Raw genomic sequence first — 22,784 nt, 5'->3', positions numbered from 1 at the left:
TACGGTAGTATCTGCTGGGTTTCTCCACTATCATTATTTTTTTCCATCTGTAATTAATGAATGGGGGAGCCTTTTTGCTGTTGTTGTTGTTCAGTCAGGCTTATTGAGGTGGACTTGACATACAATAAAAATTACCCTTCTGGGGCGCCTGGGTGGCGCAGTCGGTTAAGCGTCCGACTTCAGCCAGGTCACGATCTCGTGGTCCGGGAGTTCGAGCCCCGCGTCGGGCTCTGGGCTGATGGCTCAGAGCCTGGAGCCTGTTTCCGATTCTGTGTCTCCCTCTCTCTCTCTGCCCCTCCCCCGTTCATGCTCTGTCTCTCTCTGTCCCAAAAATAAATAACCGTTGAAAAAAAAAAAATTACCCTTCATAGTGTATGCTTGTGAGTTCCGGCCAACATATACAGTCGTGTCACTGGCAGTACAAATCAAAATATAGAATCGTTCTACCACTCCTCGAAGGCTGCGCTTTGCCCTTCCTAGTCAACCGGTCCCCAACGTCCGGCTCCCGGAAACCACTGCGCTGTTTTCTCTCCCTCCGTCCCTGCAGCACTGTCTTCTCTAGAATGTCAAATACGACGTGTAGCCTTGTGAATCAGGCTTCCTTCGCTTGGCAAAATGCATTGAAGACCCATTCCTCTTGTGTCTGTGACTGTAGTGTTCCAAGACACAGATGGATGCTCATTTGTTTACTTAGCCACAGTATAGACATTTGAGTTCCATTTCGGTTTTTGGTGATTATGAATAAAGCCGCAACAGAAATCCATGTATAGGGGCGCCTGGGTGACTCGGTTGAGCATCCAACTGCGGCCCAGGTCATGATCTCACAGTCCATGAGTTCCAGCCCCGCATCGGGCTCTGTGTTGACAGCTCAGAGCCTGGAGCCTGCTTCACATTCTGTGTCTCCCTCTCTCTCTGTCCCTCCCCTACTTGCACTCTGTCTCTCTCTGTCAAAAATAAATAAACATTAGGGGCGCCTGGGTGGCGCAGTCGGTTAAGCGTCCGGCTTCAGCCAGGTCACGATCTCGCGGTCCGTGAGTTCGAGCCCTGCGTCGGGCTCTGGGCTGATGGCTCAGAGCCTGGAGCCTGTTTCTGATTCTGTGTCTCCCTCTCTCTCTGCCCCTCCCCCGTTCATGCTCTGTCTCTCTCTGTCCCAAAAATGAATAAATGTTGAAAAAAAAATTAAAAAAAAAATAAACATTAAAAAAAACTAGAAAAAAAAAAGAAGGATAGGCTTGCTGGGGTTGTATGATGAGTGGACGCTTAACTTTTTTTTTTTTTTGCCATCAGGAGACAATTGCATCATAAGACTTTTATTTTTTGCATCACAAGTCTTTCTTAATGTCTTTTTTTTTTTTTTTTTTTTTTTTTTTTGTAGGCTCCACACCCAACGTAGGGCTTGAACTCATGACCCTGAGATTAAGGGTCATGTGCTCTGTGGACTGAGCCAGCCAGGCACCCCTCTTTTCTATTTTTTTTTTTTAAACAAAATCTTCCTTGACTTCACCTCCCTCCTCTGGTATTACTGTCTCTCTCTGCTCCTGTTGCCACAAAACCTCTCTAAAGACTTTTCCCCACCAGAGGTCTTCTTTGGATTTCCCACTGCCTTGTTACGGTCTCCCACAGTTGCCAAACTTCAGCCGGGATCTTTTGCATTCCCCAGCAGCACTGGACTCGAACCCTGCCTCCTTGAAGCCCTTGCCCTCTTGGCTTCCTGGACACCCGAGTCTCCCAGTTTTTTTCTTACATGAGAATTTTTTATTTTTTATTTATTTTTTATTTTTTTTAAACGTTTATTTATTTTTGAGAGAGAGAGAGACAGAGCATGAACAGGGAAGGGGCAGAGAGAGAGGGAGACACAGAAGCTGAAACAGGGTCCAGGCTCTGAGCTGTCAGCACAGAGCCCGACGTGGGGCTCGAACTCACGGACCGTGAGATCATGACCTGAGCTGAAGTCGGACGCTTAACCAACCAAGCCACCCAGGCGCCCTAAGAATTTATTTTTTAACAAAAAATTTTTTTAATTAAATAAATTGGTTTATTTACTTTGAGAGAGATAGAGAGAGTGAGCAGGGGAGGGGCCGAGATAGAGACGGAGAGAGAGAATCCCAAGCAGTTTCCGCACTATCAGTGCCGAGCCCCTTGTGGGGCTCCAACTCAGGAACTGTGAGATCATGACCTGAGCTGAAACCAAGAATCAGATGCTTAACCGACTAAGCCACCCAGGGGTCCTTCTTACTTTTTTTTTTTTTTTTTTAATCAGTTTTTTTTTTTTTTAAGTTTATTCATTTTGAGAGAGTGCGAATGGGGGAGGGGCAGAGAGGGAGAGGGAGAGATAGAATCCCCTGCAGGCTCCGCACTGTGAGTTCCCACGTGGAGCTCAGATCCATCAACTGTGAGATCATGACCTGAGCTGAAGTCAGATGATTAACTGACTGAGGCCACCCAGGCAACGTTTTCTTCCTACACTTTTTTTTTTCTTTTTTTTTTCAACGTTTATTTATTTTTGGGACAGAGAGAGACAGAGCATGAACGGGGGAGGGGCAGAGAGAGAGGGAGACACAGAATCGGAAACAGGCTCCAGGCTCCGAGCCATCAGCCCAGAGCCCGACGCGGGGCTCGAACTCCCGGACCGCGAGATCGTGACCTGGCTGAAGTCGGACGCTTAACCGACTGCGCCACCCAGGCGCCCCTCTTCCTACACTTTCAATCACTCCTGCTTGGGCCCCTTTGCTGGGTCTTCCCCATATTAGCTTCCCTTGTCTCCCAGGTGAGTTCATTCAGTCTCATGCCTCCAGATACCATCTCTAACCCAAAGACTCCCAGATCTAGGGTTCCAGCCCCAGACTTCTCCGTGACTGCCATATATTCCAATGCCACAACAGCACCTGAGTGTCAGACATCTTTGCAATGTCCAAACCCAGAGCCATGCGATCAACAGGTGAATCTTCCTCAATAACCCCCTCCACCCACATCTCCCCTCTCTAAATCAACAGCACCAGGGCCCCTGGGTGGCTCGGTTGGTTAAGCGTCGGACTTCGGCTCAGGTCATGATCTCATGGTCTGTGGGTTCAAGCCCAGCATTGGGCTCTGTGCTGACAGCTCAGAGCCTGGAACCTGCTTCCAATTCTGTGTCTCCCCCTCTGTCTGCCCCTCCCCTGCTTCTGCTCTGTCTCTCTCTCAAAAATAAAATAAAAACATAAAAGTAAATAAATAGCACCATCAATCACCCAGTTGCTCAGTCTACAGATCGAGGAATAAAGGTTATTACTATTTTTAAAAAATATTTATTTTGGGGAGAGTACGAGGGGAGGTGGGGGGGTGGGCAGAGGATCCGAAGTGGGCTCTGCACTGACAGGCTGACAAGCAGAGAGCCTGATGTGGGGCTCCATCTCTCAAAACTGTGAGATCTTGACCTTAGTGGAAGTCAGAAGCTCAACAGACCGAGCCGTCCAGGTGCCCCAGGATTATTACTATTTTTAATTTTTCATGTTTAATTTTGAGAGAGAGACACACACACACAGAGTGGGGGCGGGGGGGGGGAGCTGAGAGAGAGGGAAACACAGAATCTGAATCAGCCTCCAGGCTCTGTGCTGTTAGCACAGCTAGATGCGGGGCGAACTCACAAATCCGAGATCATGACCTGAGCGGATGCTTAATGGACTGAGCCACCCAGGCACCCCTGCCCTATTTTTCTTTATTGTGTTGGCCACAACCCCCAATTTATTCCACCCCCCCCCCAATTTATTCTTTTTAAATGCCTTTATCATCTCCCCAGTACAACGTAAGCTCCAAGAAGAAAAAGACTTTCTCTTAGTCACGTGCTATATATCTTCAGAGCCCAAGCAATGCCTAGCATTACACTAGGCGCTGAATGAACAGTTACGATTTAACGGGTTAGACATCACCGTAACACCATTCACGTACGGACTCTTTGCCTCTTTGCCAGGCGGCGGAGGGGTATTTAGTCGTACACACAACATTCGCATGCGTACAAGATCCGGGAAGTGTGTTAGGGGAAGGGGCGGAGCAGCGAGGAGTCTCGCGCACGGAGGCGGTTGGAGCCGAAAGCGAAAGGTGGTGGGGGCTGGGGTTTGGTGCGGTACCCGCGTGCGCACTGCGGCCTGCAGCCAGCCGCGGCAAAGGAGTTTAAGGTGCCCGTGGGCGGGGAAGTGACCTTGCGCGTGCGCAGTCCCCGCGGCGCCGCCAGGTCCCTGTGTGTGGGTCGTTCTGGATTGCGCCGCGCGTGCGCAGCGCGGCCGGCGGAGGGATTTGAGGCTGGCTCCACCCCTTGCCCCTGTCGCGAGCCGAGGCCGCGCGGGCTCGTGAGCAGCGGCCTGGTGCGCGCGCTGGGCGGGCGACTGAGGGAGACCGACGCGGGCGCCGCCGTAGTCGAAGCGAGAGCGGGAGTCCCTGCTGCTGAGGGGCCGCCGCAGCCGCCGCGAGCCCCCGGACCGTCGCCAGGCCGAGGAGGGCGCCGCGCGGCGGGTGAGTGAGCCTGAGTGGCCTTACCGGGTGCGGAGCCGCTACCCACAAACCCCTGCGGTGGGCCCTAGCCTTTTCCCCGCGGCCGGGCCCCCTTCCCGCGCCACCGCCGCAGGACCTTTCTGGACCCCTTACCCAGACTCCTCTGGGCACCGAGGCCCTCTTCCCACAGCTCTCCCGCGGCCCCTTACCCACAGGCCCTTGCGGTGTGTTGCTTTTTTTTCTTCCTCGTCTCCGCGGCGCCCTGGACCCTTACCCATAATTCCTTTCGCCTTTGGGGGCCTGCATTTATTACCCACAAGCCCCCAGCTCGAGGGGCTTGTTGCTTACCAGAGTCTTCCCTTGATCGGAGACTTCCTGTGATTCTCGCCCCCATAACCTGTTCTCCAAGGTGTGGGACCACCAGCCGCCATTGGTTTGGACCTCCCTCGTAAGGATCGTTGAGCCCCCCCACACACTCGCAGGGAACCTCCCAGCCCCACGGCTCCTTGCTCGGGACCCTGAGACTTTAACTCCTCGTAAACTCTTTTTCAGTCATTGCTGCCCTTACCAGCCTTGCCTCGCCCTCTCACAGCCTTCCCCCGTGAACTTTATATTTCTCATTCAGATTTAGTTCTTTGCCGTGAGCCATACGATCGTTCCGTGTTCTTCCAGGACCTGCCTTAATACTGAGATCTTACTCCTCTTTCTTTTTCTTCTTGGGAGTCTCGGGATTATAGGGGCTTCGTCTCTCCCGGTCACCCTAACCTAAGGCCATCCTTCCTCCCTCAGACTTGGCAAGATGACCCAGTTCCTGCCACCCAACCTTTTGGCCCTCTTTGCTCCCCGTGACCCTATCCCATACCTGCCACCCTTGGAGAAACTGCCACATGAGAAACACCACAATCAACCTTACTGTGGCATTGCGCCCTACATCCGGGAGTTTGAGGTGAGTTTGCTGAGCAGACTCTTAGTGGTTTGGGTTCTGAGGCCGGGGAGCTGGATTTGAGAGTCCAGTTTCTGGACACTTTCTGTGTGATTTAGGCGGGGGACTTACTCTTTCTGATTCTCAGTTTCTCTGTCTTAAATGGGGTTGATAATGCTTCCTTGTAGGGTTTTTGTGAAAATTCAGTAAGTAGCAGCTGAGGATTCAGGTTGTGGGGTCAGGCAGTCCTTGGCACCCCATTTATCAGCCATGTGACCTTGGGCAAATGGTATGTTCTCTTAATTGATTTCTGCATTTTTTGCCAGGGGATAGTAGTATTTTCCTCATAGTGTTGGTGGGGAATTAACTGCCACACTTATTACAGGGCTGGGCACCAACCAGTCAGCAAAACGTCGGTGTTACTGCGTTGACCAGTTTTGTTGTTAACAGGATGATGTTCGTGTGGGCTTGAGGATGTCGGCTATGCAACTGCAGGGAAAACACAAATATGTAACTTGGGCCTCTGTTTTTGTCGTTGGTAAAACTGGCCTGACAACATCCACCTTCTAAGGTGCATCAGAACACACCTGAGAAATGCTGGCACACAGCCAGAAGTCAGAAGCGGGAAGTTCTGGCCTCAAGTAAGAAAGGGCCGTGAAGGTGGAGGAAGCTGCAGGGCAGAAGTTAGTGGAGAGATAACAGAAGGTTGGCTCTTTAGTAGGATTTGCCACCCTTGGTGAACCGGTACTGGGAAGTGTTATTAGCCAATTAAACTAATTTAATGGCTACAGGCCAGTGGCGTCCTTGATGATGTGGCCATGTGGCAGTTACTGTTTAATGAGTGGCTGGGGAGATCTTCAGGAACTGCCCTGGCCATCAGGAGGGGTCCAGTCATTGCTTCTGAACTGCACTGTCCTCTTCTTTGGCATCAGCCCTGGTCCCGATCTCTGTCTATGGTAATGGACAAATCTTTTGCAGATTGGGGTTTTTGGTAAACACGAAGGGATCGTTCTGATTTTGCTCGTATCTTTAAAGAAAGACCACAGAATAAAAGATCAAGTTTTTATTTGTTTATCTTTTAAACGTATTTATTTTTTAGAGAGCACGCACACACAAGCAGGGGAGGGACAGAGAGACAGGGAGACACAAAGTCTGAAGCAGACTCCAGGCTCTGAGGTGTCAGCACAGAGCCCAGTGTGGGGCTAGAACTCATGAACCATGAGATCATGACCTAAGCTGAAGTCGGATGCTCAACCGACTGAGCCATCCAGACGCCCCAAGATCGAGTTGTTTGTTTTTGTTTTCAGTTTTTTTTTTAATGCCTATTTATTTTTGACAGAGAGAGACAGAGCATGAGCGGGGGAGGGGCAGAGAGTCCCAGGCAGACTCTACACTGTCAGGCGCAGAGCCCGACGCAGGGCTCGAACTCACAGACTGTGAGATCATGACCTGAGCCGAAGTCAGATGCTCAACCGACTGAGCCACCCAGGCGCCCCAAGATCGAGTTTTTGTTAATTTCAGCAGGCATAAAACTGCTCTATCAGGTTGCTGTAGAAGTTTCTGAATTCTTCTGATTTGTCTACTTTTCTGGTCACAGACTGGGAACAGTTTGTGGGTAGCACTGGTCTGTGGACCAGGTTTTGATGCCACTCCCCAGCTCCACTGGCCTGGGAACTGTCCGTGTTTGCTTGTTTGTGTGTGAGTGGCTGAGGCACGTGTTGTTTTCTGGATGGGTGTCCCTTGCAATTTCCCTCTGTCCCTCCCACCCTGTCACCTGTCTTCTTATTTCCAGGACCCTCGAGATGCCCCTCCCCCAACTCGAGCGGAAACCCGGGAGGAACGCATGGAGAGGAAGGTATGTAATTTTCATCTCTTGGCTACATGTCGTTTTGCCATTTTCTCTCCAGGATGTTCCCTGACATCAGGGCACTTCTTTCCTCATTCAGTTGTCCACCTTTTTCCCGACAGAGACGGGAAAAAATTGAGCGGCGACAGCAGGAAGTGGAGACAGAGCTAAAAATGTGTAAGTCTCTCTTCTCTTCGCATCTCTTTTTCTTCAAACCTTCTTGCATTTCTCTCCGGCTAATCCAACCCAGGACTCTAATTTGGGAAGGTGGGGGTTTTAGCCCACAAAGTTGGCCAAGCACTGTGTTTGGTTTAGGATTTCGAAGTACAGCGTGGGGTCAGGGTTGGTGGGAAGGGAGGCCTGGTACCTCGGGCTGCACACTGTACGGGGGAGTGCACTCAGGAAGACTCCCACAACCAGCTGGGTGTCCTGGGCTGCAGGACAGATCCGTTATAGTCGTAGTCATTAACCAGACTCACAGAGGGTCACGTCGGTCTCAAGTGGCCCATTCTTGTTGGAGTAAGGATGTTGTAGTTGGAAGACTCGGTCTTTCTTTCAGCTCTTGTGAGGCTGGTGAATCGTGTCATTTTGGACCTTATTCCCTGGAGCGGCATGTTTCCTCAGGGCTCTTATGCAGATGCCAAGCATCTAAAGGCCTGATACCAGCCGAGAGCTCTCTGAGCAATGACTCACCAGAGCTGCCTTCCTGTCCTTTCTCAGACCCTGTGTTCAAACCGCATTCAGAATTTCCTCTTCCCACCTGGTCTCCTTGGATGTTTTCTTCCCTGGAACATGGCCATGTAGCCTTGCTAGTCACGCTCTCTGTTGTTGCCACCCAGTTTGTTTTTAACACTTTCTTTACTCCTTTCTCCCGGTCGTCACCACCACCTGTCATGTTACTCTCTGAATGTCCCAGATCTGACCCTTCGCTCCATATGTGTCACCACTCAGGTTTTCTCTTGCTTGGACACACAGTAACCATCTGATTACCTGCGTGCCTGTCTCCACCAAGTTCTTTGGGTCTTTTTAAAGTACAACTTTGTATCATTTTCTGCTAACAGCTTCCTTTTGCTCTCAGCTTAAAGATGAAAGTCTCTTTCCTGCCCACTGTTTCAAACTTGTTGTGCACTGTGCTTCCTTCCCTCTCCAGCTACAGCGGTCTCTTCTCATGCCTCGTTCTTGTTGGAACGTCCCTTGGCATTGGGCTTTTGCCCAGGCTGTTCCCCCAGTCTCTGATGACACCTTGGTTTATGTGTAACAGCTCTTTGTATCCCTGTTCAGCTGTCACTTCTCAAGGAAGCCTTTCGTGACTTCCTTGCTCGAGTCAAGTCACCTTGTGCGCTGAAAGCCCCGAGTCCTGCTACAGGTTGGTCGCTTTGGTCTGCAGGGGAGATTTGAAGATCATCTCCATCTCTACGTTGTGGGTTCACAGCTGCTGTAAGAGAGCAGTGTTTGGATGCGATTTGCTCACCACCATGGCCCCAGCTGCTATAGGGCTCGGCACACAGAATTGTCGGCAGTTAATTTGGGGAGTCTTGGTTGCATTGTAGGGCACAGGCCTTGCAGTCTGACCCTTGTGCGTTGTAACTCCGATCCTGCTGCTTAACTGCCAGGTGGCCTTGGATAAATCTTTTCTCCCCTTAGAAGTTATTTTCCACACTTTTAAGAATGGGATCTTGGTAGGTTAAACGACATCATAAAGATGTAGTTGGTCGAATTCAGGATGTGGGAAATGGTATAAAACAAAGTTGTAACTCAGTTTCTTTAACAAATAAATGACAAGGAGAAAAAGGGCAGGGAGTGGACCAAAAACGATTAAAGAATCAAAAGATCGGTCAAGCAAGTGATGTGTATGCTTGTTTGGATCCTGATTTAAATGAGGTGACTGCATTGGGGCGCCTGGGTGGCTCAGTCAGTTAAATGTCCAACTTTGGCTCAGGTCTTGATATCATGGTTTGTGGGTACAGAGTCCTGCATCAGCCTCTGTTCCGTCAGCTTCAGATCTATGTCCCCCCTGCCCCGTTCTTTTTAAATAAGCGTTAAAAAAAAAAACAAACAAACTAACTTTAAAAGTCCAGTTTTGGAAATAGCGGAGTACATTTGAACCCTGGGTTTCGGGTTAAGGAGCTGACCTTAACCTTTTAAGGTCTAGTAAGAGTACGGTGGTGATGATTTCTTTAAAATCCTTTGTTAGAGACTGCAATGCTATGTCTGGTGTTTGATTTAAAATACTTTGGCGGGATGGGGGTACAGATGAAGCAAACATGGCCATGTGCTGATAATCGAAGCTGGTTCATAGGGCTTCATCATATTCTTCTCTGCTTCCGTTAGTGTTTGAACTTCTGTGTAACTGGAAAGAAAAAAAAAACGGGTCAAGTATGTTAGGGTTTTCATGGCCCTAAGAGCCTCCATCTCCAACTACAGAAGTTGGCTCTGCCTTGTCACCGGTAGCAGCTACCATTCGAGGGGACCTTGTCCCTTGTTAAGCAATTGGTGTACTTCATACCGTTGACTTCTCCCAGCTTCCAAGTGTGGCGGGGGGTTATTACTCCCATTTTTAAGATCAGGAAACCCAGGGCTCGTTGAGGGCAGTATACTTCCCAAGAGCCGAGAGTTTCGAAATACTTTTCCTACCATCTAAAAACCTAAACAGGCTTCCCGGCTCCATAGGGCGTTTTTTCAGTCTCCTGCTCGGGGTTGCTACCTAGATAATCCCTTTAACCAGGGGTTTTCCAAGGGCAGAGGTGCCAGCACGGGAGTTCCCTGAGTTTGTGTGCACAAGTGCACCAACTGGTGAGCTGCTGACCGGCTTCAGTTCTCTGCTGCCCTCTTTCTGCTGACGTCTTCTTTTTGCAGACACATGGGTGTTCTCGGCTCGGCTGCACTAGTCTTTGCCTTTGGCCACACTCAAGGGCAACCCCTTGAGTAAGCAAGAACCGCAGAGAGTTCTGCGGTGTCCCTTGGATGCTGCCGGGCACCTCCACGGCACGTCAGGAAGTTTCAGGTCTCTGCTGTTTGGCCTTGGTCCTCTCCCCCACTCCCCTGCAACCATTGTAGCCTTAGCATTCCTACCCCGCCTGTTAGGCCACCTGCTGCCTAGGGTTGGCAGATGCGTTTCCCGTTGCAGCTGTGATGGTTTCAGGTCTTCAGTCAGATGTCCTCATCCTGGTGAGGCCTTTCCCGACCTGCCCATTACAACTCTTCACCCTGGGTCTGTTACTGTGTGATGGAACCAGATGACTTCCTCACCGAGTTTGCTGTCGGCCTCCCCGCATGAGTATCTGAGCTTCGAGAGGACGGGGCTGTGTTTTGTCTTGTGCGCCACTGAATCCCTGGCTCCGTACGATGGTTCCGGGAACTCGCCAGCACTGCACAGGACGAACGGACGAGAGCCGTCAGTGTAGATCGAGATACCGGGGCACAGAAAACTACGACACAGAAGGATGAGGGATGGTGAAGAACTGAAGGGGGTAGGCGCAAAGATGGCGTTGTCTTCAAAGGCCACCGTCACTTTCCAAGTAGTTAGGCTCAGTTCTCTGGTTTGTAATACATTCCCTGAAGTCATCTTGCGTTTCGCTTGTGTTCGCAGCCTAGCCTCCTCAGATCTGCAGCTTTATTTCTCTGGCTTCTTGCAGCACCCAGGCTGTCATCCTGAGAAGCTGGTGTGTAGGTGTTCAGTATGGAGCTTGGTAGTTAGAACACCGGGGCTGTGAGGTTGGGCTGGGACGTAAAGCCGGGCTTGGCCTCTTTGCTACTCTGACACTTTTCCTCTTCCATGCTTCGGGGGTTGGCTTAGTTTCCGTTTGCAGAATGAGGATTCATTTTCAGCATGCGGCAGTGTCTGGGCCTAATTATGTGTTCAATAAATTATTAACGTTCATTTTTTTACATTCTCCTGGGATACGGCATGTCATTCTAAGGGTTGTGCTGTGTCGTGTCACATGGAAGAACCGCCTTTGCTCTGAAGTGGTCCGGGTGCGTTTGGGACCCTGGCAGGAGTCGAGGACCGCTGTGTGTGCTTGGGCCTCTATAGTTGGTGAAAAGGACTTCTTCCCAGGCCTGACCCACCAAAATCCCCCCTGGAATTGGTTTTGTAATAGGTTTTGGCTCCTTTCTGTGGAGATGGTTGTTCCTCAGTGGCCTCGCGGTAGGAGGGTTGGGAGTAAGCGCCTGTTGAGCATTTCGTGCGCTCCAGCACCAGGCCTGGGTTTCTCCCTGGGGCACAGAGGTCATGGGGCAGAAAGCAGGTGGACACTGCTAGGCTCTCTCCCAGCCTTTGAGCTCAGGTTTTCTTGAGGGTTGTAGGTGCAAGCCGTGTCGTTGGGTGGCAGCGTGGCCCCGCAGCTGAAGGAGGGAGCCTGGCACCTGGAGTGGTCAGGCTGCCTCTGGATGCCCAGCCTGCACCAGGAAGGGGCTGGGGCTTAAAATATGTAGGTCTGAAATGGTGTTCAGACTCCTGGCCCCCATCCAGTGTCAGCTTGAGGTCAGCCTGTCCCCTTCCCCCATCAGCCTAAACTGGTTACTGAGATAAAGGCTGCTTTGCCCCAGGGAAACTGGAAAACGGAGCGTGTCCAAGGTCTCCAGGTCACCAGCAATTTTATTTTAACGGATCTCTGTCCGTCCGTCTTTCTTGCTGTGTGTGACTGTTGATATTTTCTACTTACACGTTCTTTTCTTCTGTACAGGGGACCCTCACAATGATCCCAATGCTCAGGGTGATGCCTTCAAGACTCTCTTTGTGGCTAGAGTGGTGAGTCCCCAGCTCCCCAGCCCTGGAGCCCCAGAGAAGCCAAAACCCTGGGCTGCTGAGAGCTTGGGTGTGGGACAAAGGACAGTAGGCTAGGTCCTGGAATGTTCTGAGGGCTTGGGGATGGTTAACTTCTCCCACTTAACTTTGTGTCTGTCTGTCTCCTGGTAGAACTATGACACAACAGAATCCAAGCTCCGGAGAGAGTTTGAGGTGTACGGACCCATCAAAAGAGTGAGTGGACTGGGACGGGGGGTTATTTGAATTGGAAAGGGATTTGGTGGCGGGGTGTGGAGGGAGAAGGCTGGTTCCTGGCCCCAAGGATGCATCCCATCATTTCAGGGCTTCAGAGTCCATGGGCTGCCTTTCCATTCTGACTGTACTTCCTCGCAGGGGATTTTGGGTAGCAGGAGTAAAATTAAGAAGTGGTAACTAGCCAAGCCCGTTTGTTTACCGTTGTCTGCGGCTCCCGTTGCTGTGAGGCAGAGGCGGGTAGTCGGGACAGAGACTGTCAGGTCCATGGAACTGGAAGTATCTGCCGTCTGGCCCTTTAGGGAAGATGTAGAAGCGTGTGCCGATCGCTGTTGTGGAGCAAGGCTCTGTGTTTAACTGGCGGGCCTCGATTTCATCGAAAAGTCCCCTGAGCGCTCTGAGCAGTAGTGAGGGCTTGAGATCAGTGTGCGCGTCCACTGCTGAGCCCGGTGCTGGGAGGGCATTAGTCACCTGGGGCTCTCAGGGACAGGGACAGGGATGGGGACAGGGTGTGAGGCATCTGTCGCTGGCGTAGGCCGCCTCTGTGGTTGAAAGGGTGGGATTTCCTTGTCTGAGAACTAATCTCTGCGCCGCCCCCCACCGGCTGCCTCCCTCAGATACACATGGTCTACAGCAAGCGGTCAGGAAAGCCCCGTGGCTATGCCTTCATAGAGTACGAACATGAGCGAGACATGCACTGTGAGTACCTCTGGCCTGAGCCCTGCCCTCTGACCCTCTCTCTTCTCTGCTGCCCAGCCCCTTCCTGTCGTCTGTCCCCAACCCCTGCCCTGCCAAACCTGACATTAGCGATGTCTCTTCTCCTCCTCCCTCTGTTTCTGATATATCTTTTTTTTTTTTATATACGTGTTTTTTAAAAAACAAAAACCAAAATCCCCCACAACGTGTGTGTGTGTGTGAACCCGGGGAGGTAAGTGTCACACGTTGAACCTCAGGGGCAAGGAGGGAACTGGGTGGGAGCTGGGGCCAGCTGGACGTGGGGGGGAGGGGTCGGGTGTTCGGGGAGCCTCTCCCCATTCCCCCCACCAGAAGTGGGGGTGGCTAGGTCAGAATGAGGACTGGCCTTTGAACCTGCCCTCTTCCCCCCAGCAGAACTGGGGCTGGGCCACCCGACCCTCTGCCTCCCCACCCCTGGCCCCCCACCCTGTTCCTCAGTGGGCAGTGGGCCTGTAGGCGTGTTCGGCGCCTGCCCCCACATCTCCAAAGCCCCCTTTGAGGCCGCGGCGGCGTCCACATGGGCAGGGATGGGTGGGCGGGGGCGGGCAGGGCTGCGGCGTGTCCAGGGGCCGCCGTATTAATTGACTGTTCTTATTGTCACTGCAGCCACCACGCAGCTGGCTTGCAGCTGATGCTTACGCTCCCCTTACAACACCTCAGTGTATGGTTGGTATAAGGGTTTGTATCATGGGTAAGATCACTCAGCACCGCACACTAGCCCAGCTTAGCCAGGCAGTGCAGGAGCAGTGAGGCCTCCCTCCTCCCATCCCCAGTCGCCCCCTCAGCCTCCCCGCACCCGGAACCCTTTCCTTGTTTGGGTGCCCTTTGTCCCTCCTGCCACCCCTGCCCCCAGTCCACAGGCTCTCTGGTAATCTTGTCGGTCCCAGGAAGGGAAGGACGGACCCTGATTGGAAAGGCGTCTGGCCTCTCCAGTTGGGCTCCACCCAGCCCCTGACTTAACCTGGCTTCATGGCGTCAGCGGGAAGGTTACAGGAATGCTGAAGACAGGACGCACTGGGGGGAGGGCTCCGCATGGAACCCTTCGATCCTTTGCTCCCTGCCCCCGTGCTTCTGTGGGGCTGTCACTGTGGTGGCCCTGGAGAATCTTTCTGGTTGCTAGATTCAGGGTGCTGTGCCCCTTTTCTGTCTGCCTTCTCCTGGTCGAGGCCTACCTAAGGGCCGTGGTGCCCAGCGGCTCTGCAGAGTGCACGGAATTGGGGATTGGAGTGTGGGAGGGACCAAGTGACAGGCTGCCAGGGGCTGAAGGTGTCGTAGATTCTACTTAAAACCCTTCCGCTGTCTATAGAGACCTAAGAGAGGGAGAGAAAGACGAGCCTAGAAGCACACATGTCACGTGGTTTCTTTGCTGGTACTCCTGGGTTGGGCTTCTTCCGGGTTTTGGGACACTGAACCAGAGCAGGGTTCCTTTGCCTGACTGTGTTCCCGGTCCTTCACTCCCGTCCCCCCACTACCCTCCTCTGGGTTCGGGGGCCGAGCGGCCCCTCCTCCTCAGATCCTGGGCTGCACGCCATCTCCTGGACCCCTCGAGGCTGCCCCTTTGGGTGCCAGCCTTTGACCTGCAGGTGGCGGGAGGGAGTGTGGAACTCGAGTTGGAAAAGTCCTTCTATGTGCTGCGAGGGGGCGGGGCGTGTGCCTAGTTTAGCGTGGACTTTACCGGGAAAGGTGAGGGCGCACAGGTTCTCTGAGGCCTCCCCAGCCGCCTTCTTAAATGCAATAAGATAGTCCCGGGACTTTACCAGCTCCTAGACTTGATGTTAATCCTTGTCTCCCCCTCTTTCAAGGCCTCCATGAGGTTTCTTTGGGGTCCGCCACTTCCTCTGCCTGCCTCCAGGTGGTGCAGGAGACGTGGTTCCTCTCCCTCTCCACTGGCTCCCTAGAACCCCCCCACTTCCCTCCCTGTAGCTTTAGCTGACCCCATGGTGGTGGGTGTGGGGTCTGTGCGCGTGCTCAGGTAAGCTTGGGGGCTCCAGGTAAGCGGTCCCGTGTCCCCCCCCGGGAAGCCCGCCTCCTCGCCAGGCCCCCAGGAGTTGCCGAGCCCCCCCCATCCCGCTCGGTTTGGACACCCGCAAGGCCGGCATCGGTAAATGGCACCTTTTTCTCTTCCTCTGGTTGTTATTTGGGGGGGAGCGGGCTGGGGCGGGGCAGGGTATTGTGGTTGGTTGAGGACAACTCCCTAGGCCAGGGCTGGGGGGTGGGAAACGGACTTTTTTGGCCTTCCCGACGCCCGTGTGAGACAGGCCCTGGGTTGGGCCTGCCCATTGCTGTGCCCTGCCCAAGAGCAGGAACATGCCTCACCCCGAATCTCCCCCTCTACTCCTCGCTCTGCCCGGCAGGCTCAGGCTGGGGTTGGCCTCCCAGCGTTTGTTGAGCAGGGGCAGTGGAGGGAGAGATGGGACGGGGGCTGGGATTGGGTGGCAGTCAGTCGGCTCAGGTAAGGCAGGAATTGTGAGGAGCACCGCACGCCTCCCATGCCTCCCTCCACTTTCCCTCTCCCCCACCTGCTGTAGGGGGCCCCTCCAGGCCCCCTGGGAGCACCGTAACCCCACCCTTCTGCTCCCTGCCATCTCCTGAAGATTTCTCCCACCCTTTTCTGGTTCATTTTCTGTTCTGATGTCTGTTCCCCCCACACTCACCTCCGTCCCCCAAAACACAAAAAAATAAAAAATAAAACGGTGTGAACTGGGGTGCAGCGCGGCCCAGCTGGGCCTCCTCCCCCAGCACGATGTTTTAGGGTGCATGCCTGGGGTTGTGGAGGAGCCCTCCCCCACAGCAGAGTCCAACCTTAAGTTAACCTTCAGTTTCTTTGCAGCGACTTTGGCCACCTGGACAGGAGGGGGCTGCTCTGTCGGGTGGGAGTAGGCAGGGCTTGGCAGCCCCGGTGGGCGGGTGGTGGTTGGGGTGGTCCTGCTCCCCCCAGTAGCAATTGGGGGGTGATGAACAAGTTCCGAGATGGAGCAGGCCCCTCCTGGTTTGGGAGAGGGTCAGTCTGGCTGTCAGTTGCCTGGCTGTCTGGTGGGCGTGTGCTTGCGTGCGTGTGTGCGCGTGCGTGCGTGCGTGTGTGTGTGTGTGTGTGCGCCTGCGCACAGAGTGCCTTGATGGGGACATGGGGGTGGGGATGCCACAGAGCCGGGCCCTGTCCTGACTAGAGGACCCTCTGGGGACTCTTTCCCCCTCCCCCCCCCCCCCCACGTCTGTTGCAGCCGCTTACAAGCACGCAGATGGCAAGAAGATTGACGGCAGGAGGGTCCTTGTGGACGTGGAGAGGGGCCGAACCGTGAAGGGCTGGCGGCCCCGGCGGCTAGGTGAGCGCTCCCTGTGTGGGCTGGGCCCCGGCGGGCCTGTATCCCTTCTGCATTCCCTGCCACTTTCTGCCTGCCTGGCTGCTCACGTCTTTCCTTCCTCTCTCCAGCTTGTCTCTCATCACCGTCATCATTCCTGAGGGCTGTCTTCCTGTTCTGGGTTACTCTCTAGTTGGTGGACTTCCTCTCTTTGTGCCTCATTCTCCTTATCCTGGAAAGTGGGGGTCACCTCAGAGTTCACCAAGCTCAGCATACCAGATGCCCAGCTTGGCAAGGAGCCCCTGGTAGGGTTGTAAATGTCACCCTCTCATCCACTGACTCTTTGCTCTTGCTTGTCTGTTGATACGTTGGTTCAGCAAATGCCTGTTTACCATATTTTTACTTTTTTTTAAATCTTTTTGTTTATTTTTGAGAGAGAGAGGGAGAGAGAGAGAATACCAGCAGGGGAGGGACAGAGAGAGAGGGAGACACAGAATCCAAAGCATCTCTGGGCTCTGAGCTGTCAGCACAGAGCCCAACATGGGGCTCAAACTCAAGAACTATGAGATCATAACCTGAGCCAAAGTCAGATGCTTAACCGACTGAGCCACCCAGGCGCCCCCCATGTTTTTACTCTAATTTTTTTTAATGTTTATTTCTTTTGAGAGGGAGAGAGAGCCATGTGCATGGGGCGGGGGGTGGGGGGGCTGAGGGAAGGAGAGAATCCCAAGCAGGCTGCATGTTGTCGGCACCCAGCCAGACACGGGGCTCAGTCCCACGAACCATAAGATCGTGACCTGAACCGAGATCAGGAGTTGGATGCTTAACTGACTGAGCCACCCAGGCGCCTTTACCATGTGTTTTAGTCAAGAGCAAGGCATACATACATGACGGTCTTTGTCTGTCCCTAATTGTCATTCACAGTGTCAGTCAAGGTCAGTTTGGTTGCAGGTATCCGAAATACATTTGAGGATTTTAAAGCACAAAGGAGCCTTGTTGATTGAGAATCCCACGGATCCTTTGGAGCCCAAAGATGTGTGATGCCAGTTGGCCTGAAGGGGACCTGGTAGCCAGACCTTAAAGTTGCCAGGAGCCACCTCTGGTGTCACTGCAGCTTGCTTCTGTCTTGCCTGCTATCTGTGCAGACTGATCTCTTCTGTGTTTCCCTGCACTGGCCCAGTGTGTGTCCTGCTTTATACTCAGTCTTGACTGAGTCTCTGCGTTTTGGGGTGGGTGGATCTCAGTGGCTCAGCCTTGGGCCTGGACCTGGGTCTGAGGTCTTGCCATCCAAACATGCCTGTTAAGGACCTACTTCTTTGAGGGTGAGTGACAGTTGTCCAAGAAGATGGTCCTCCTTGGGTAGACCTGTCAGATGGATCAGTACTCTGCTCTTAATCCTGCCTTCCCGCCCACTCTTCTCACCCTGAACTTGCCTGTGTGACAGAGACCACACATTCAACTGCGGGGTCTCTGAACAACAGATCGGTTTTTATCTTGCCCTCATTTCTCTGGGGTGGAGTGAGTTCTTCAGAGTGCTGTTTCCTGTTCTGGTAGAATCCCGGAATCCCAGAATCTTCTAGGTCAGTTGGCATTCAAATTTTGCGATAGCAGTACCTAGTACTTCCTGACCCAGCATGTATACATGCAAAATTATAACCCAAACAAAAGTTTTATGAACAGAAATTACTTTTTTTTTTTTAATGTTTATTTTTGAGAGAGCGAGCATGGAGGAGGGACAGAGAGTCACAGGCAGACTCCACACTATCTGCGCAGAGCCGGATGTGGGGCCCGAATTCACGAACCACAAGACTGTGACCTGAGCTGAAATCAAGAGTTGGATGCTTAACTAAGGCACCCAGGCTCCCCCAGAAATTACCTTTTTTACAGACAGTCTATACTAGTATTTTATATTCTGTTGCTTTACTTTGTTTTTTGTTTATTATTATTATTACTATTACTATTATTTTTCTAATGTTTATTTCTGAGACAGAGCATGAGTGGGGGAGGGGCAGAGAGAGAGGGAGACACAGAATCCGAAGCAGGCTCCAGGCTGTGAGCTGTCAGCACAGAGCCCGACGTGGGGCTTGAACTCACAAACTGTGAGATCATGACCTGAGCCGAAGTCGGTCGCTTGACCGACTGAGCCACCCAGGCGCCCCTGTTTTTTGTTTATTAAAAAAATTTTTTTTATAATGTTTATTTTTGACCAGGAGAGAGTAAGTGGGGGAGGGGCAGAGAGAGGGAGACACAGGATCTGAAGCAGGCTCCGGGCTCTGAGTTGTCAGCACAGAGCCCGACGAGGGGCTCCAACCCACAGAATGCAACCCACAGAATGCCTGAGCTCAAGTCGGATGCTTTACCGACTAAGCCATCCAGGCGCCTTTTATTTTTTTTAATGTGTGTTGGTTGCAACCCATCTAATTGGTGATGTGATCCATTGCTGGGTTGTGACCTGACATTGAAGACACAAGTCTGTTCTGCATCATATCTGTGACGTTCCAGATGCCCGGTCAGTTGCCTGTGCCTGTTAGAATGTTTGCTCTCCGAGCATCCTTTGCGTGTTTTCACCCGGCACTGCTGGAAGTCCTTTCCTTTCGTGGAACTCCGGCCCGCCTCACTGAAGCTTGCTTCCGGTCTGTGTGGTGTGGAACGGTGCACAAGAGGGCAGCTTCTGGAGTCGGCCGGGAGTCCTGTCCCAGTTCTGCACCTTTGTTGCCAAGTCCCCGTGTGGGCAAGTGACTCTCTGGGTTTGTTTTGCCATCCGAAGAAGGCGCCGTTGCTCCTTAGTTGTCCTTTGACTACTGTGCGTAGACACTTACGTTACATGCTGGTGACAGCAAATCCAGACCTAGTCCTGACTTTGACGGTGCGTAACAGTCTGGAGAGGCAGGGGTTCCCTGCTCACAGGGGCGTGTGCACTGTGAAGCGCCACCTGAAGTTTTAGGAAGGAAATGTATTCAGTCCGTGAGTAAATGGTGGGGAACCGGGCAGTGGGGTAGGTTCGGGAAGGCTTGCGGTGGAAATGGTGCTCAGGAGGACCCGTAAAGGGGGAGTAAGTTAACCGGACAGGGAAGAGCAGACCCCAAGGAGAGCAGTGAATGATCCCCCGAAGTGGGGCAGAAAGGAGACGGAGACAGAGAGTGTGAGGGGGTTGAAAAGCGCCCCGAAAGTGAAGAACCAGTGGCCAGCTTCTGGAGGCCGCTTGATGGAGATTTTGGAGTAAAGGCAGTGGGAAACTGTTGGAGGATTTGAGGCCGACCACGTTTTTTAGTTAGGTTTCTAGCTTGGCATCTTGTCAGGAGGCAGCTGAGCAGAAGGGGTTTGGGAGGCTGTGTGGACTTGGAGGTTAAGGGTGCGCTTTGGAGTCTGAGTACAGGTGTTGACCAGCTGGCGCTTGGGGAAAGGCCTCAAGTGTGTGAACACAGCTGTCCTGTTAAAGCGCACCCGCCACTGGCGCTTGCAGGCCTACCTTTTGCTCTTTGATGCGCCTCGTCTCCCTTCCCTGAGTGCCCTCTTTGGACTGACCCTTTCTCCGCCCGCCCCCGCCCCAGGAGGTGGCCTCGGTGGTACCAGAAGAGGCGGGGCTGACGTGAACATCCGGCATTCTGGCCGGGATGATACTTCCCGCTACGATGAGAGGTAAGATTGGGCAGCTGGTTTCCTGGGATGCGGGCGGTCACGTGGGGGAGCCCCGCCACAAACCTCTGCCCACCTCATCCAGGCCCGGCCCCTCCCCGCTTCCCCACAGGGACCGGGACCGGGACCGCGAGCGGGAGCGCAGGGAACGAAGCCGCGAGAGAGACAAGGAGCGAGAACGGCGACGCTCCCGCTCTCGGGACCGGCGGCGGCGCTCACGGAGTCGCGACAAGGAGGAGCGGAGGCGATCCAGGGAGCGTAGCAAGGACAAGGACCGGGAACGGAAGCGGCGAAGTAGCCGGAGCCGGGAGCGGGCACGACGTGAGCGGGAGCGCAAGGAGGAGCTACGTGGTGGCGGAGGCGGTGGCGACATGGCGGAGCCCTCTGAGGCTGGTGATGCGCCGCCTGATGACGGGCCTCCTGGGGAGCTGGGTCCTGACGGCCCTGACGGTCCAGAGGAGAAGGGCCGGGATCGAGACCGGGAACGACGTCGGAGCCACCGGAGCGAACGGGAGCGGCGCCGGGACCGCGACCGAGACCGGGATCGCGAGCACAAGCGGGGGGAGCGGGGTGGTGAACGGGGCAGGGATGAGGCCCGAGGTGGGGGTGGTGGCGGCCAGGACAACGGGCTGGAGGGTCTGGGCAACGAAAGCCGAGACATGTACATGGAGTCTGAAGGAGGTGATGGGTATCTTGCTCCAGAGAACGGGTATTTGATGGAGGCTGCGCCAGAGTGAAGAGGGCTTCTTCCTCTACCCCCCCCCCCCCCCCCCCGTTTTGTTTGGATGCCTTCCTACCCGTCCCTTTGCTGTTGTCCTCTTCCCAACCTTCTTGGCCACCACCTAAGTTTGCCAGCCAAGGGTAGGAGTCTCCTTATTTGTCGTGGCCCTTGGATTTAAAATAAAATTAATTTCCTGTTGATAACAAGCACCTTGGTTTCTTCGCTGCTTTTAATGTCTTCCCAGAAGGTTGTGCCCTTTCCAGCAGCCCTACTCTGGTCTGTGTCCCAGGGCATGCCAAAAACTTGGGCTTTTTTGACCTGGGGCTGGGGCTACCCCCACTACCCCAGAGCCATTTAAACTGGGATAAGGAGGTGCTCTGAAATGGTTCCCTCTGTTAGGGTCTTCGATGTCTTTGTGGTTTCCTTTCCTTTTCTTTTTTTTTTTTTCTTTTTCTTTTTCCTTTCTCTTCATCTAACATCTTTCTCAGGGCTCTTATGGGGCCGTCTCTCTGTAACCCTTGTCTTGGTGGAGGTGGGGCTCTAAGATGAGGTTACTCTGTGGAAGCTGTGGTTTTGGAAGGGGAGCTGTTGTTGAGGCTGGAGAGCTGGGAAGGGTGGGGAGATGAAATGGGAGCACAAGCTGGGGGAGGAGGAGCTGAGCCACCCAGGTGCCCCTCTTTTAAATGTTTATTTTTGAGAATGCACATGTGAGAGTGGGGGAGAGGCAGGGAGAGGGACAGATCTGAGGCCGGCTCTGTGCCGACAGCAGAGAGCCTGATGTAGGGCTTGAATTCAGGAACCATGAGATCATGACCTGAGGTTGAAGTTGGATGCTTCACAGAGCAAGCCTCCCAGCCACCCACACCATGAGTATTTTTACTTCACACACGGCTCTGACAGCGGAGGATTAACAGGAAAGGGGAGGTCCCATCAGCAGTTGAGATTCCAGCTGTTTCTGGACACAGAAGATCACGTCAGGTGACGGTGAGGACACTTCAGTCTGGTGACCGCTTGAAAAGGAAGCCAGTTAGCCTTGCAGAACCTTGGAGCGGCTCCAGACCACAGCTACAAGCGCAGCAAGGGTAGCGGACTCCAGAATCTGTACGCGGAACAGTCGCCCTCCATTTCAGCACTCGATGCTTAGGGAGCTGGATGGGCATTTCCTGCCCAGGCAAATATAGGAGCTACTTCGGTGTTTAAAAAGTATCTCTGTCTAAAGGCAAACTTGGCTTGATAACCCAGAGGCAGCCTATTAAATCTGACACACGTGGATTATGCTATGTTTTTTTTAGAGTTTATTTTTGAGAGTGCATGTGGGGGAGGAGCAGAGAGAGAGGATCTGAAGCAGGTTCTGCGCGGACAGCACAGAGCCCAATGTGGAGCTCAAACTCACCAACCATGAGATCAAGACCTGAGCCAAAGTCAGACGCTTGATCGACTGAGCCACCCAGGCACCCCTCTAGAAAGAATAGCACTTGCATTGCTGAAAACCAAGCACGTGGATTATGCTTCTAACTGCTTCAGTCGTCCTAAGCATCCAAGGGTGACAGGCGTTTGAGAAAATCCTGCAACAGGACACCACGAGGTTAAGTGGAAAAACTGGCCCTGGAAGGAAGACTTTAGAGAATAAAAGAGAGCTCAGTGCCTCTAATGAGCATATTCTCAAAGATCTCCCAGATGCTGCAACTACACTTCTGGAATTGGCTACAAAGAACAGTGTTCTGGACTAGCGTGGCACATGCCGGTTATGTTACGTAAAGACCAGTCACGGTTTGTAAAAGAACTTGTGAAAGGCACTGGGGACCTGGGCTTGAGGGAGTCTGATGCCTAAGAGAAGGAAAGCCAACACCCTCCCTTTTTCTTTGAGGACATTTGCCAATTTGGTTTGGGGGAACAGACTCAAAGTGGCAGTCCACTGGGCTGAGTTCACAGAGGTCACACTATGCAGGTGGGGCTTGAGGGCAAAATTATGCTGAGCCAGATGGGGCACTGAGCCCCCAGATCTACACGCAATCCCCACTCAAGGCGTTTGCCAACTGCTAAACTGCTTGCTGTCAGTGCAAGAAACTCCCCACCCCCACCCCCAAAAGGGCTCAAGGGAAAGAACTAGCTGGAGGCTACAGAGTTGAGCAGAAGTGGCAGCGGCCTTGCGGGTCTGGGGG

The 22,784-nt window shown here is 53.2% G+C and overlaps 1 protein-coding gene across 9 annotated transcripts; it reads left to right on the top strand.

Moving 5' to 3' along the window:
• Positions 1-4,254: 4,254 nt before the first annotated feature.
• On the top strand, positions 4,255-20,831 carry SNRNP70 (small nuclear ribonucleoprotein U1 subunit 70). Of its 9 annotated transcripts, none has more exons than XM_045440591.1 (10): positions 4,255-4,485; positions 5,254-5,410; positions 7,179-7,241; positions 7,355-7,409; positions 11,918-11,982; positions 12,151-12,213; positions 12,849-12,930; positions 16,188-16,289; positions 19,817-19,904; positions 19,987-20,831. In XM_045440591.1, exons 2-10 carry the CDS (start codon positions 5,264-5,266, stop codon positions 20,636-20,638), a joined length of 1,317 nt encoding a protein of 438 aa, XP_045296547.1. In that variant the 5' UTR covers positions 4,255-4,485; positions 5,254-5,263; the 3' UTR covers positions 20,639-20,831. The 9 variants fall into 9 exon arrangements, with proteins under 9 accessions (XP_045296547.1, XP_045296551.1, XP_045296553.1 ...); XM_045440595.1 differs by having other exon boundaries at positions 4,270-4,485; positions 20,014-20,831; XM_045440597.1 differs by having other exon boundaries at positions 4,277-4,485; positions 7,333-7,409.
• The last annotated feature ends 1,953 nt before the right edge of the window (positions 20,832-22,784 follow it).

Source organism: Leopardus geoffroyi, chromosome E2, assembly GCF_018350155.1.
Source record: "Leopardus geoffroyi isolate Oge1 chromosome E2, O.geoffroyi_Oge1_pat1.0, whole genome shotgun sequence".
Lineage (NCBI taxonomy): Eukaryota > Metazoa > Chordata > Mammalia > Carnivora > Felidae > Leopardus > Leopardus geoffroyi.
This window is presented reverse-complemented; position numbering and strand designations above follow the sequence as displayed.

Bases quoted from the DNA above. Each gene is read 5' to 3' on its own strand.
- SNRNP70 (XM_045440591.1), top strand. From the start codon at position 5,264: ATGACCCAGTTCCTGCCACCCAACCTTTTGGCCCTCTTTGCTCCCCGT. The intron at 7,410-11,917 runs GTAAGTCTCTCT...TCTTCTGTACAG, and splicing joins GGAGACAGAGCTAAAAATGT to GGGACCCTCACAATGATCCC. The intron at 12,931-16,187 runs GTGAGTACCTCT...CGTCTGTTGCAG, and splicing joins ACATGAGCGAGACATGCACT to CCGCTTACAAGCACGCAGAT.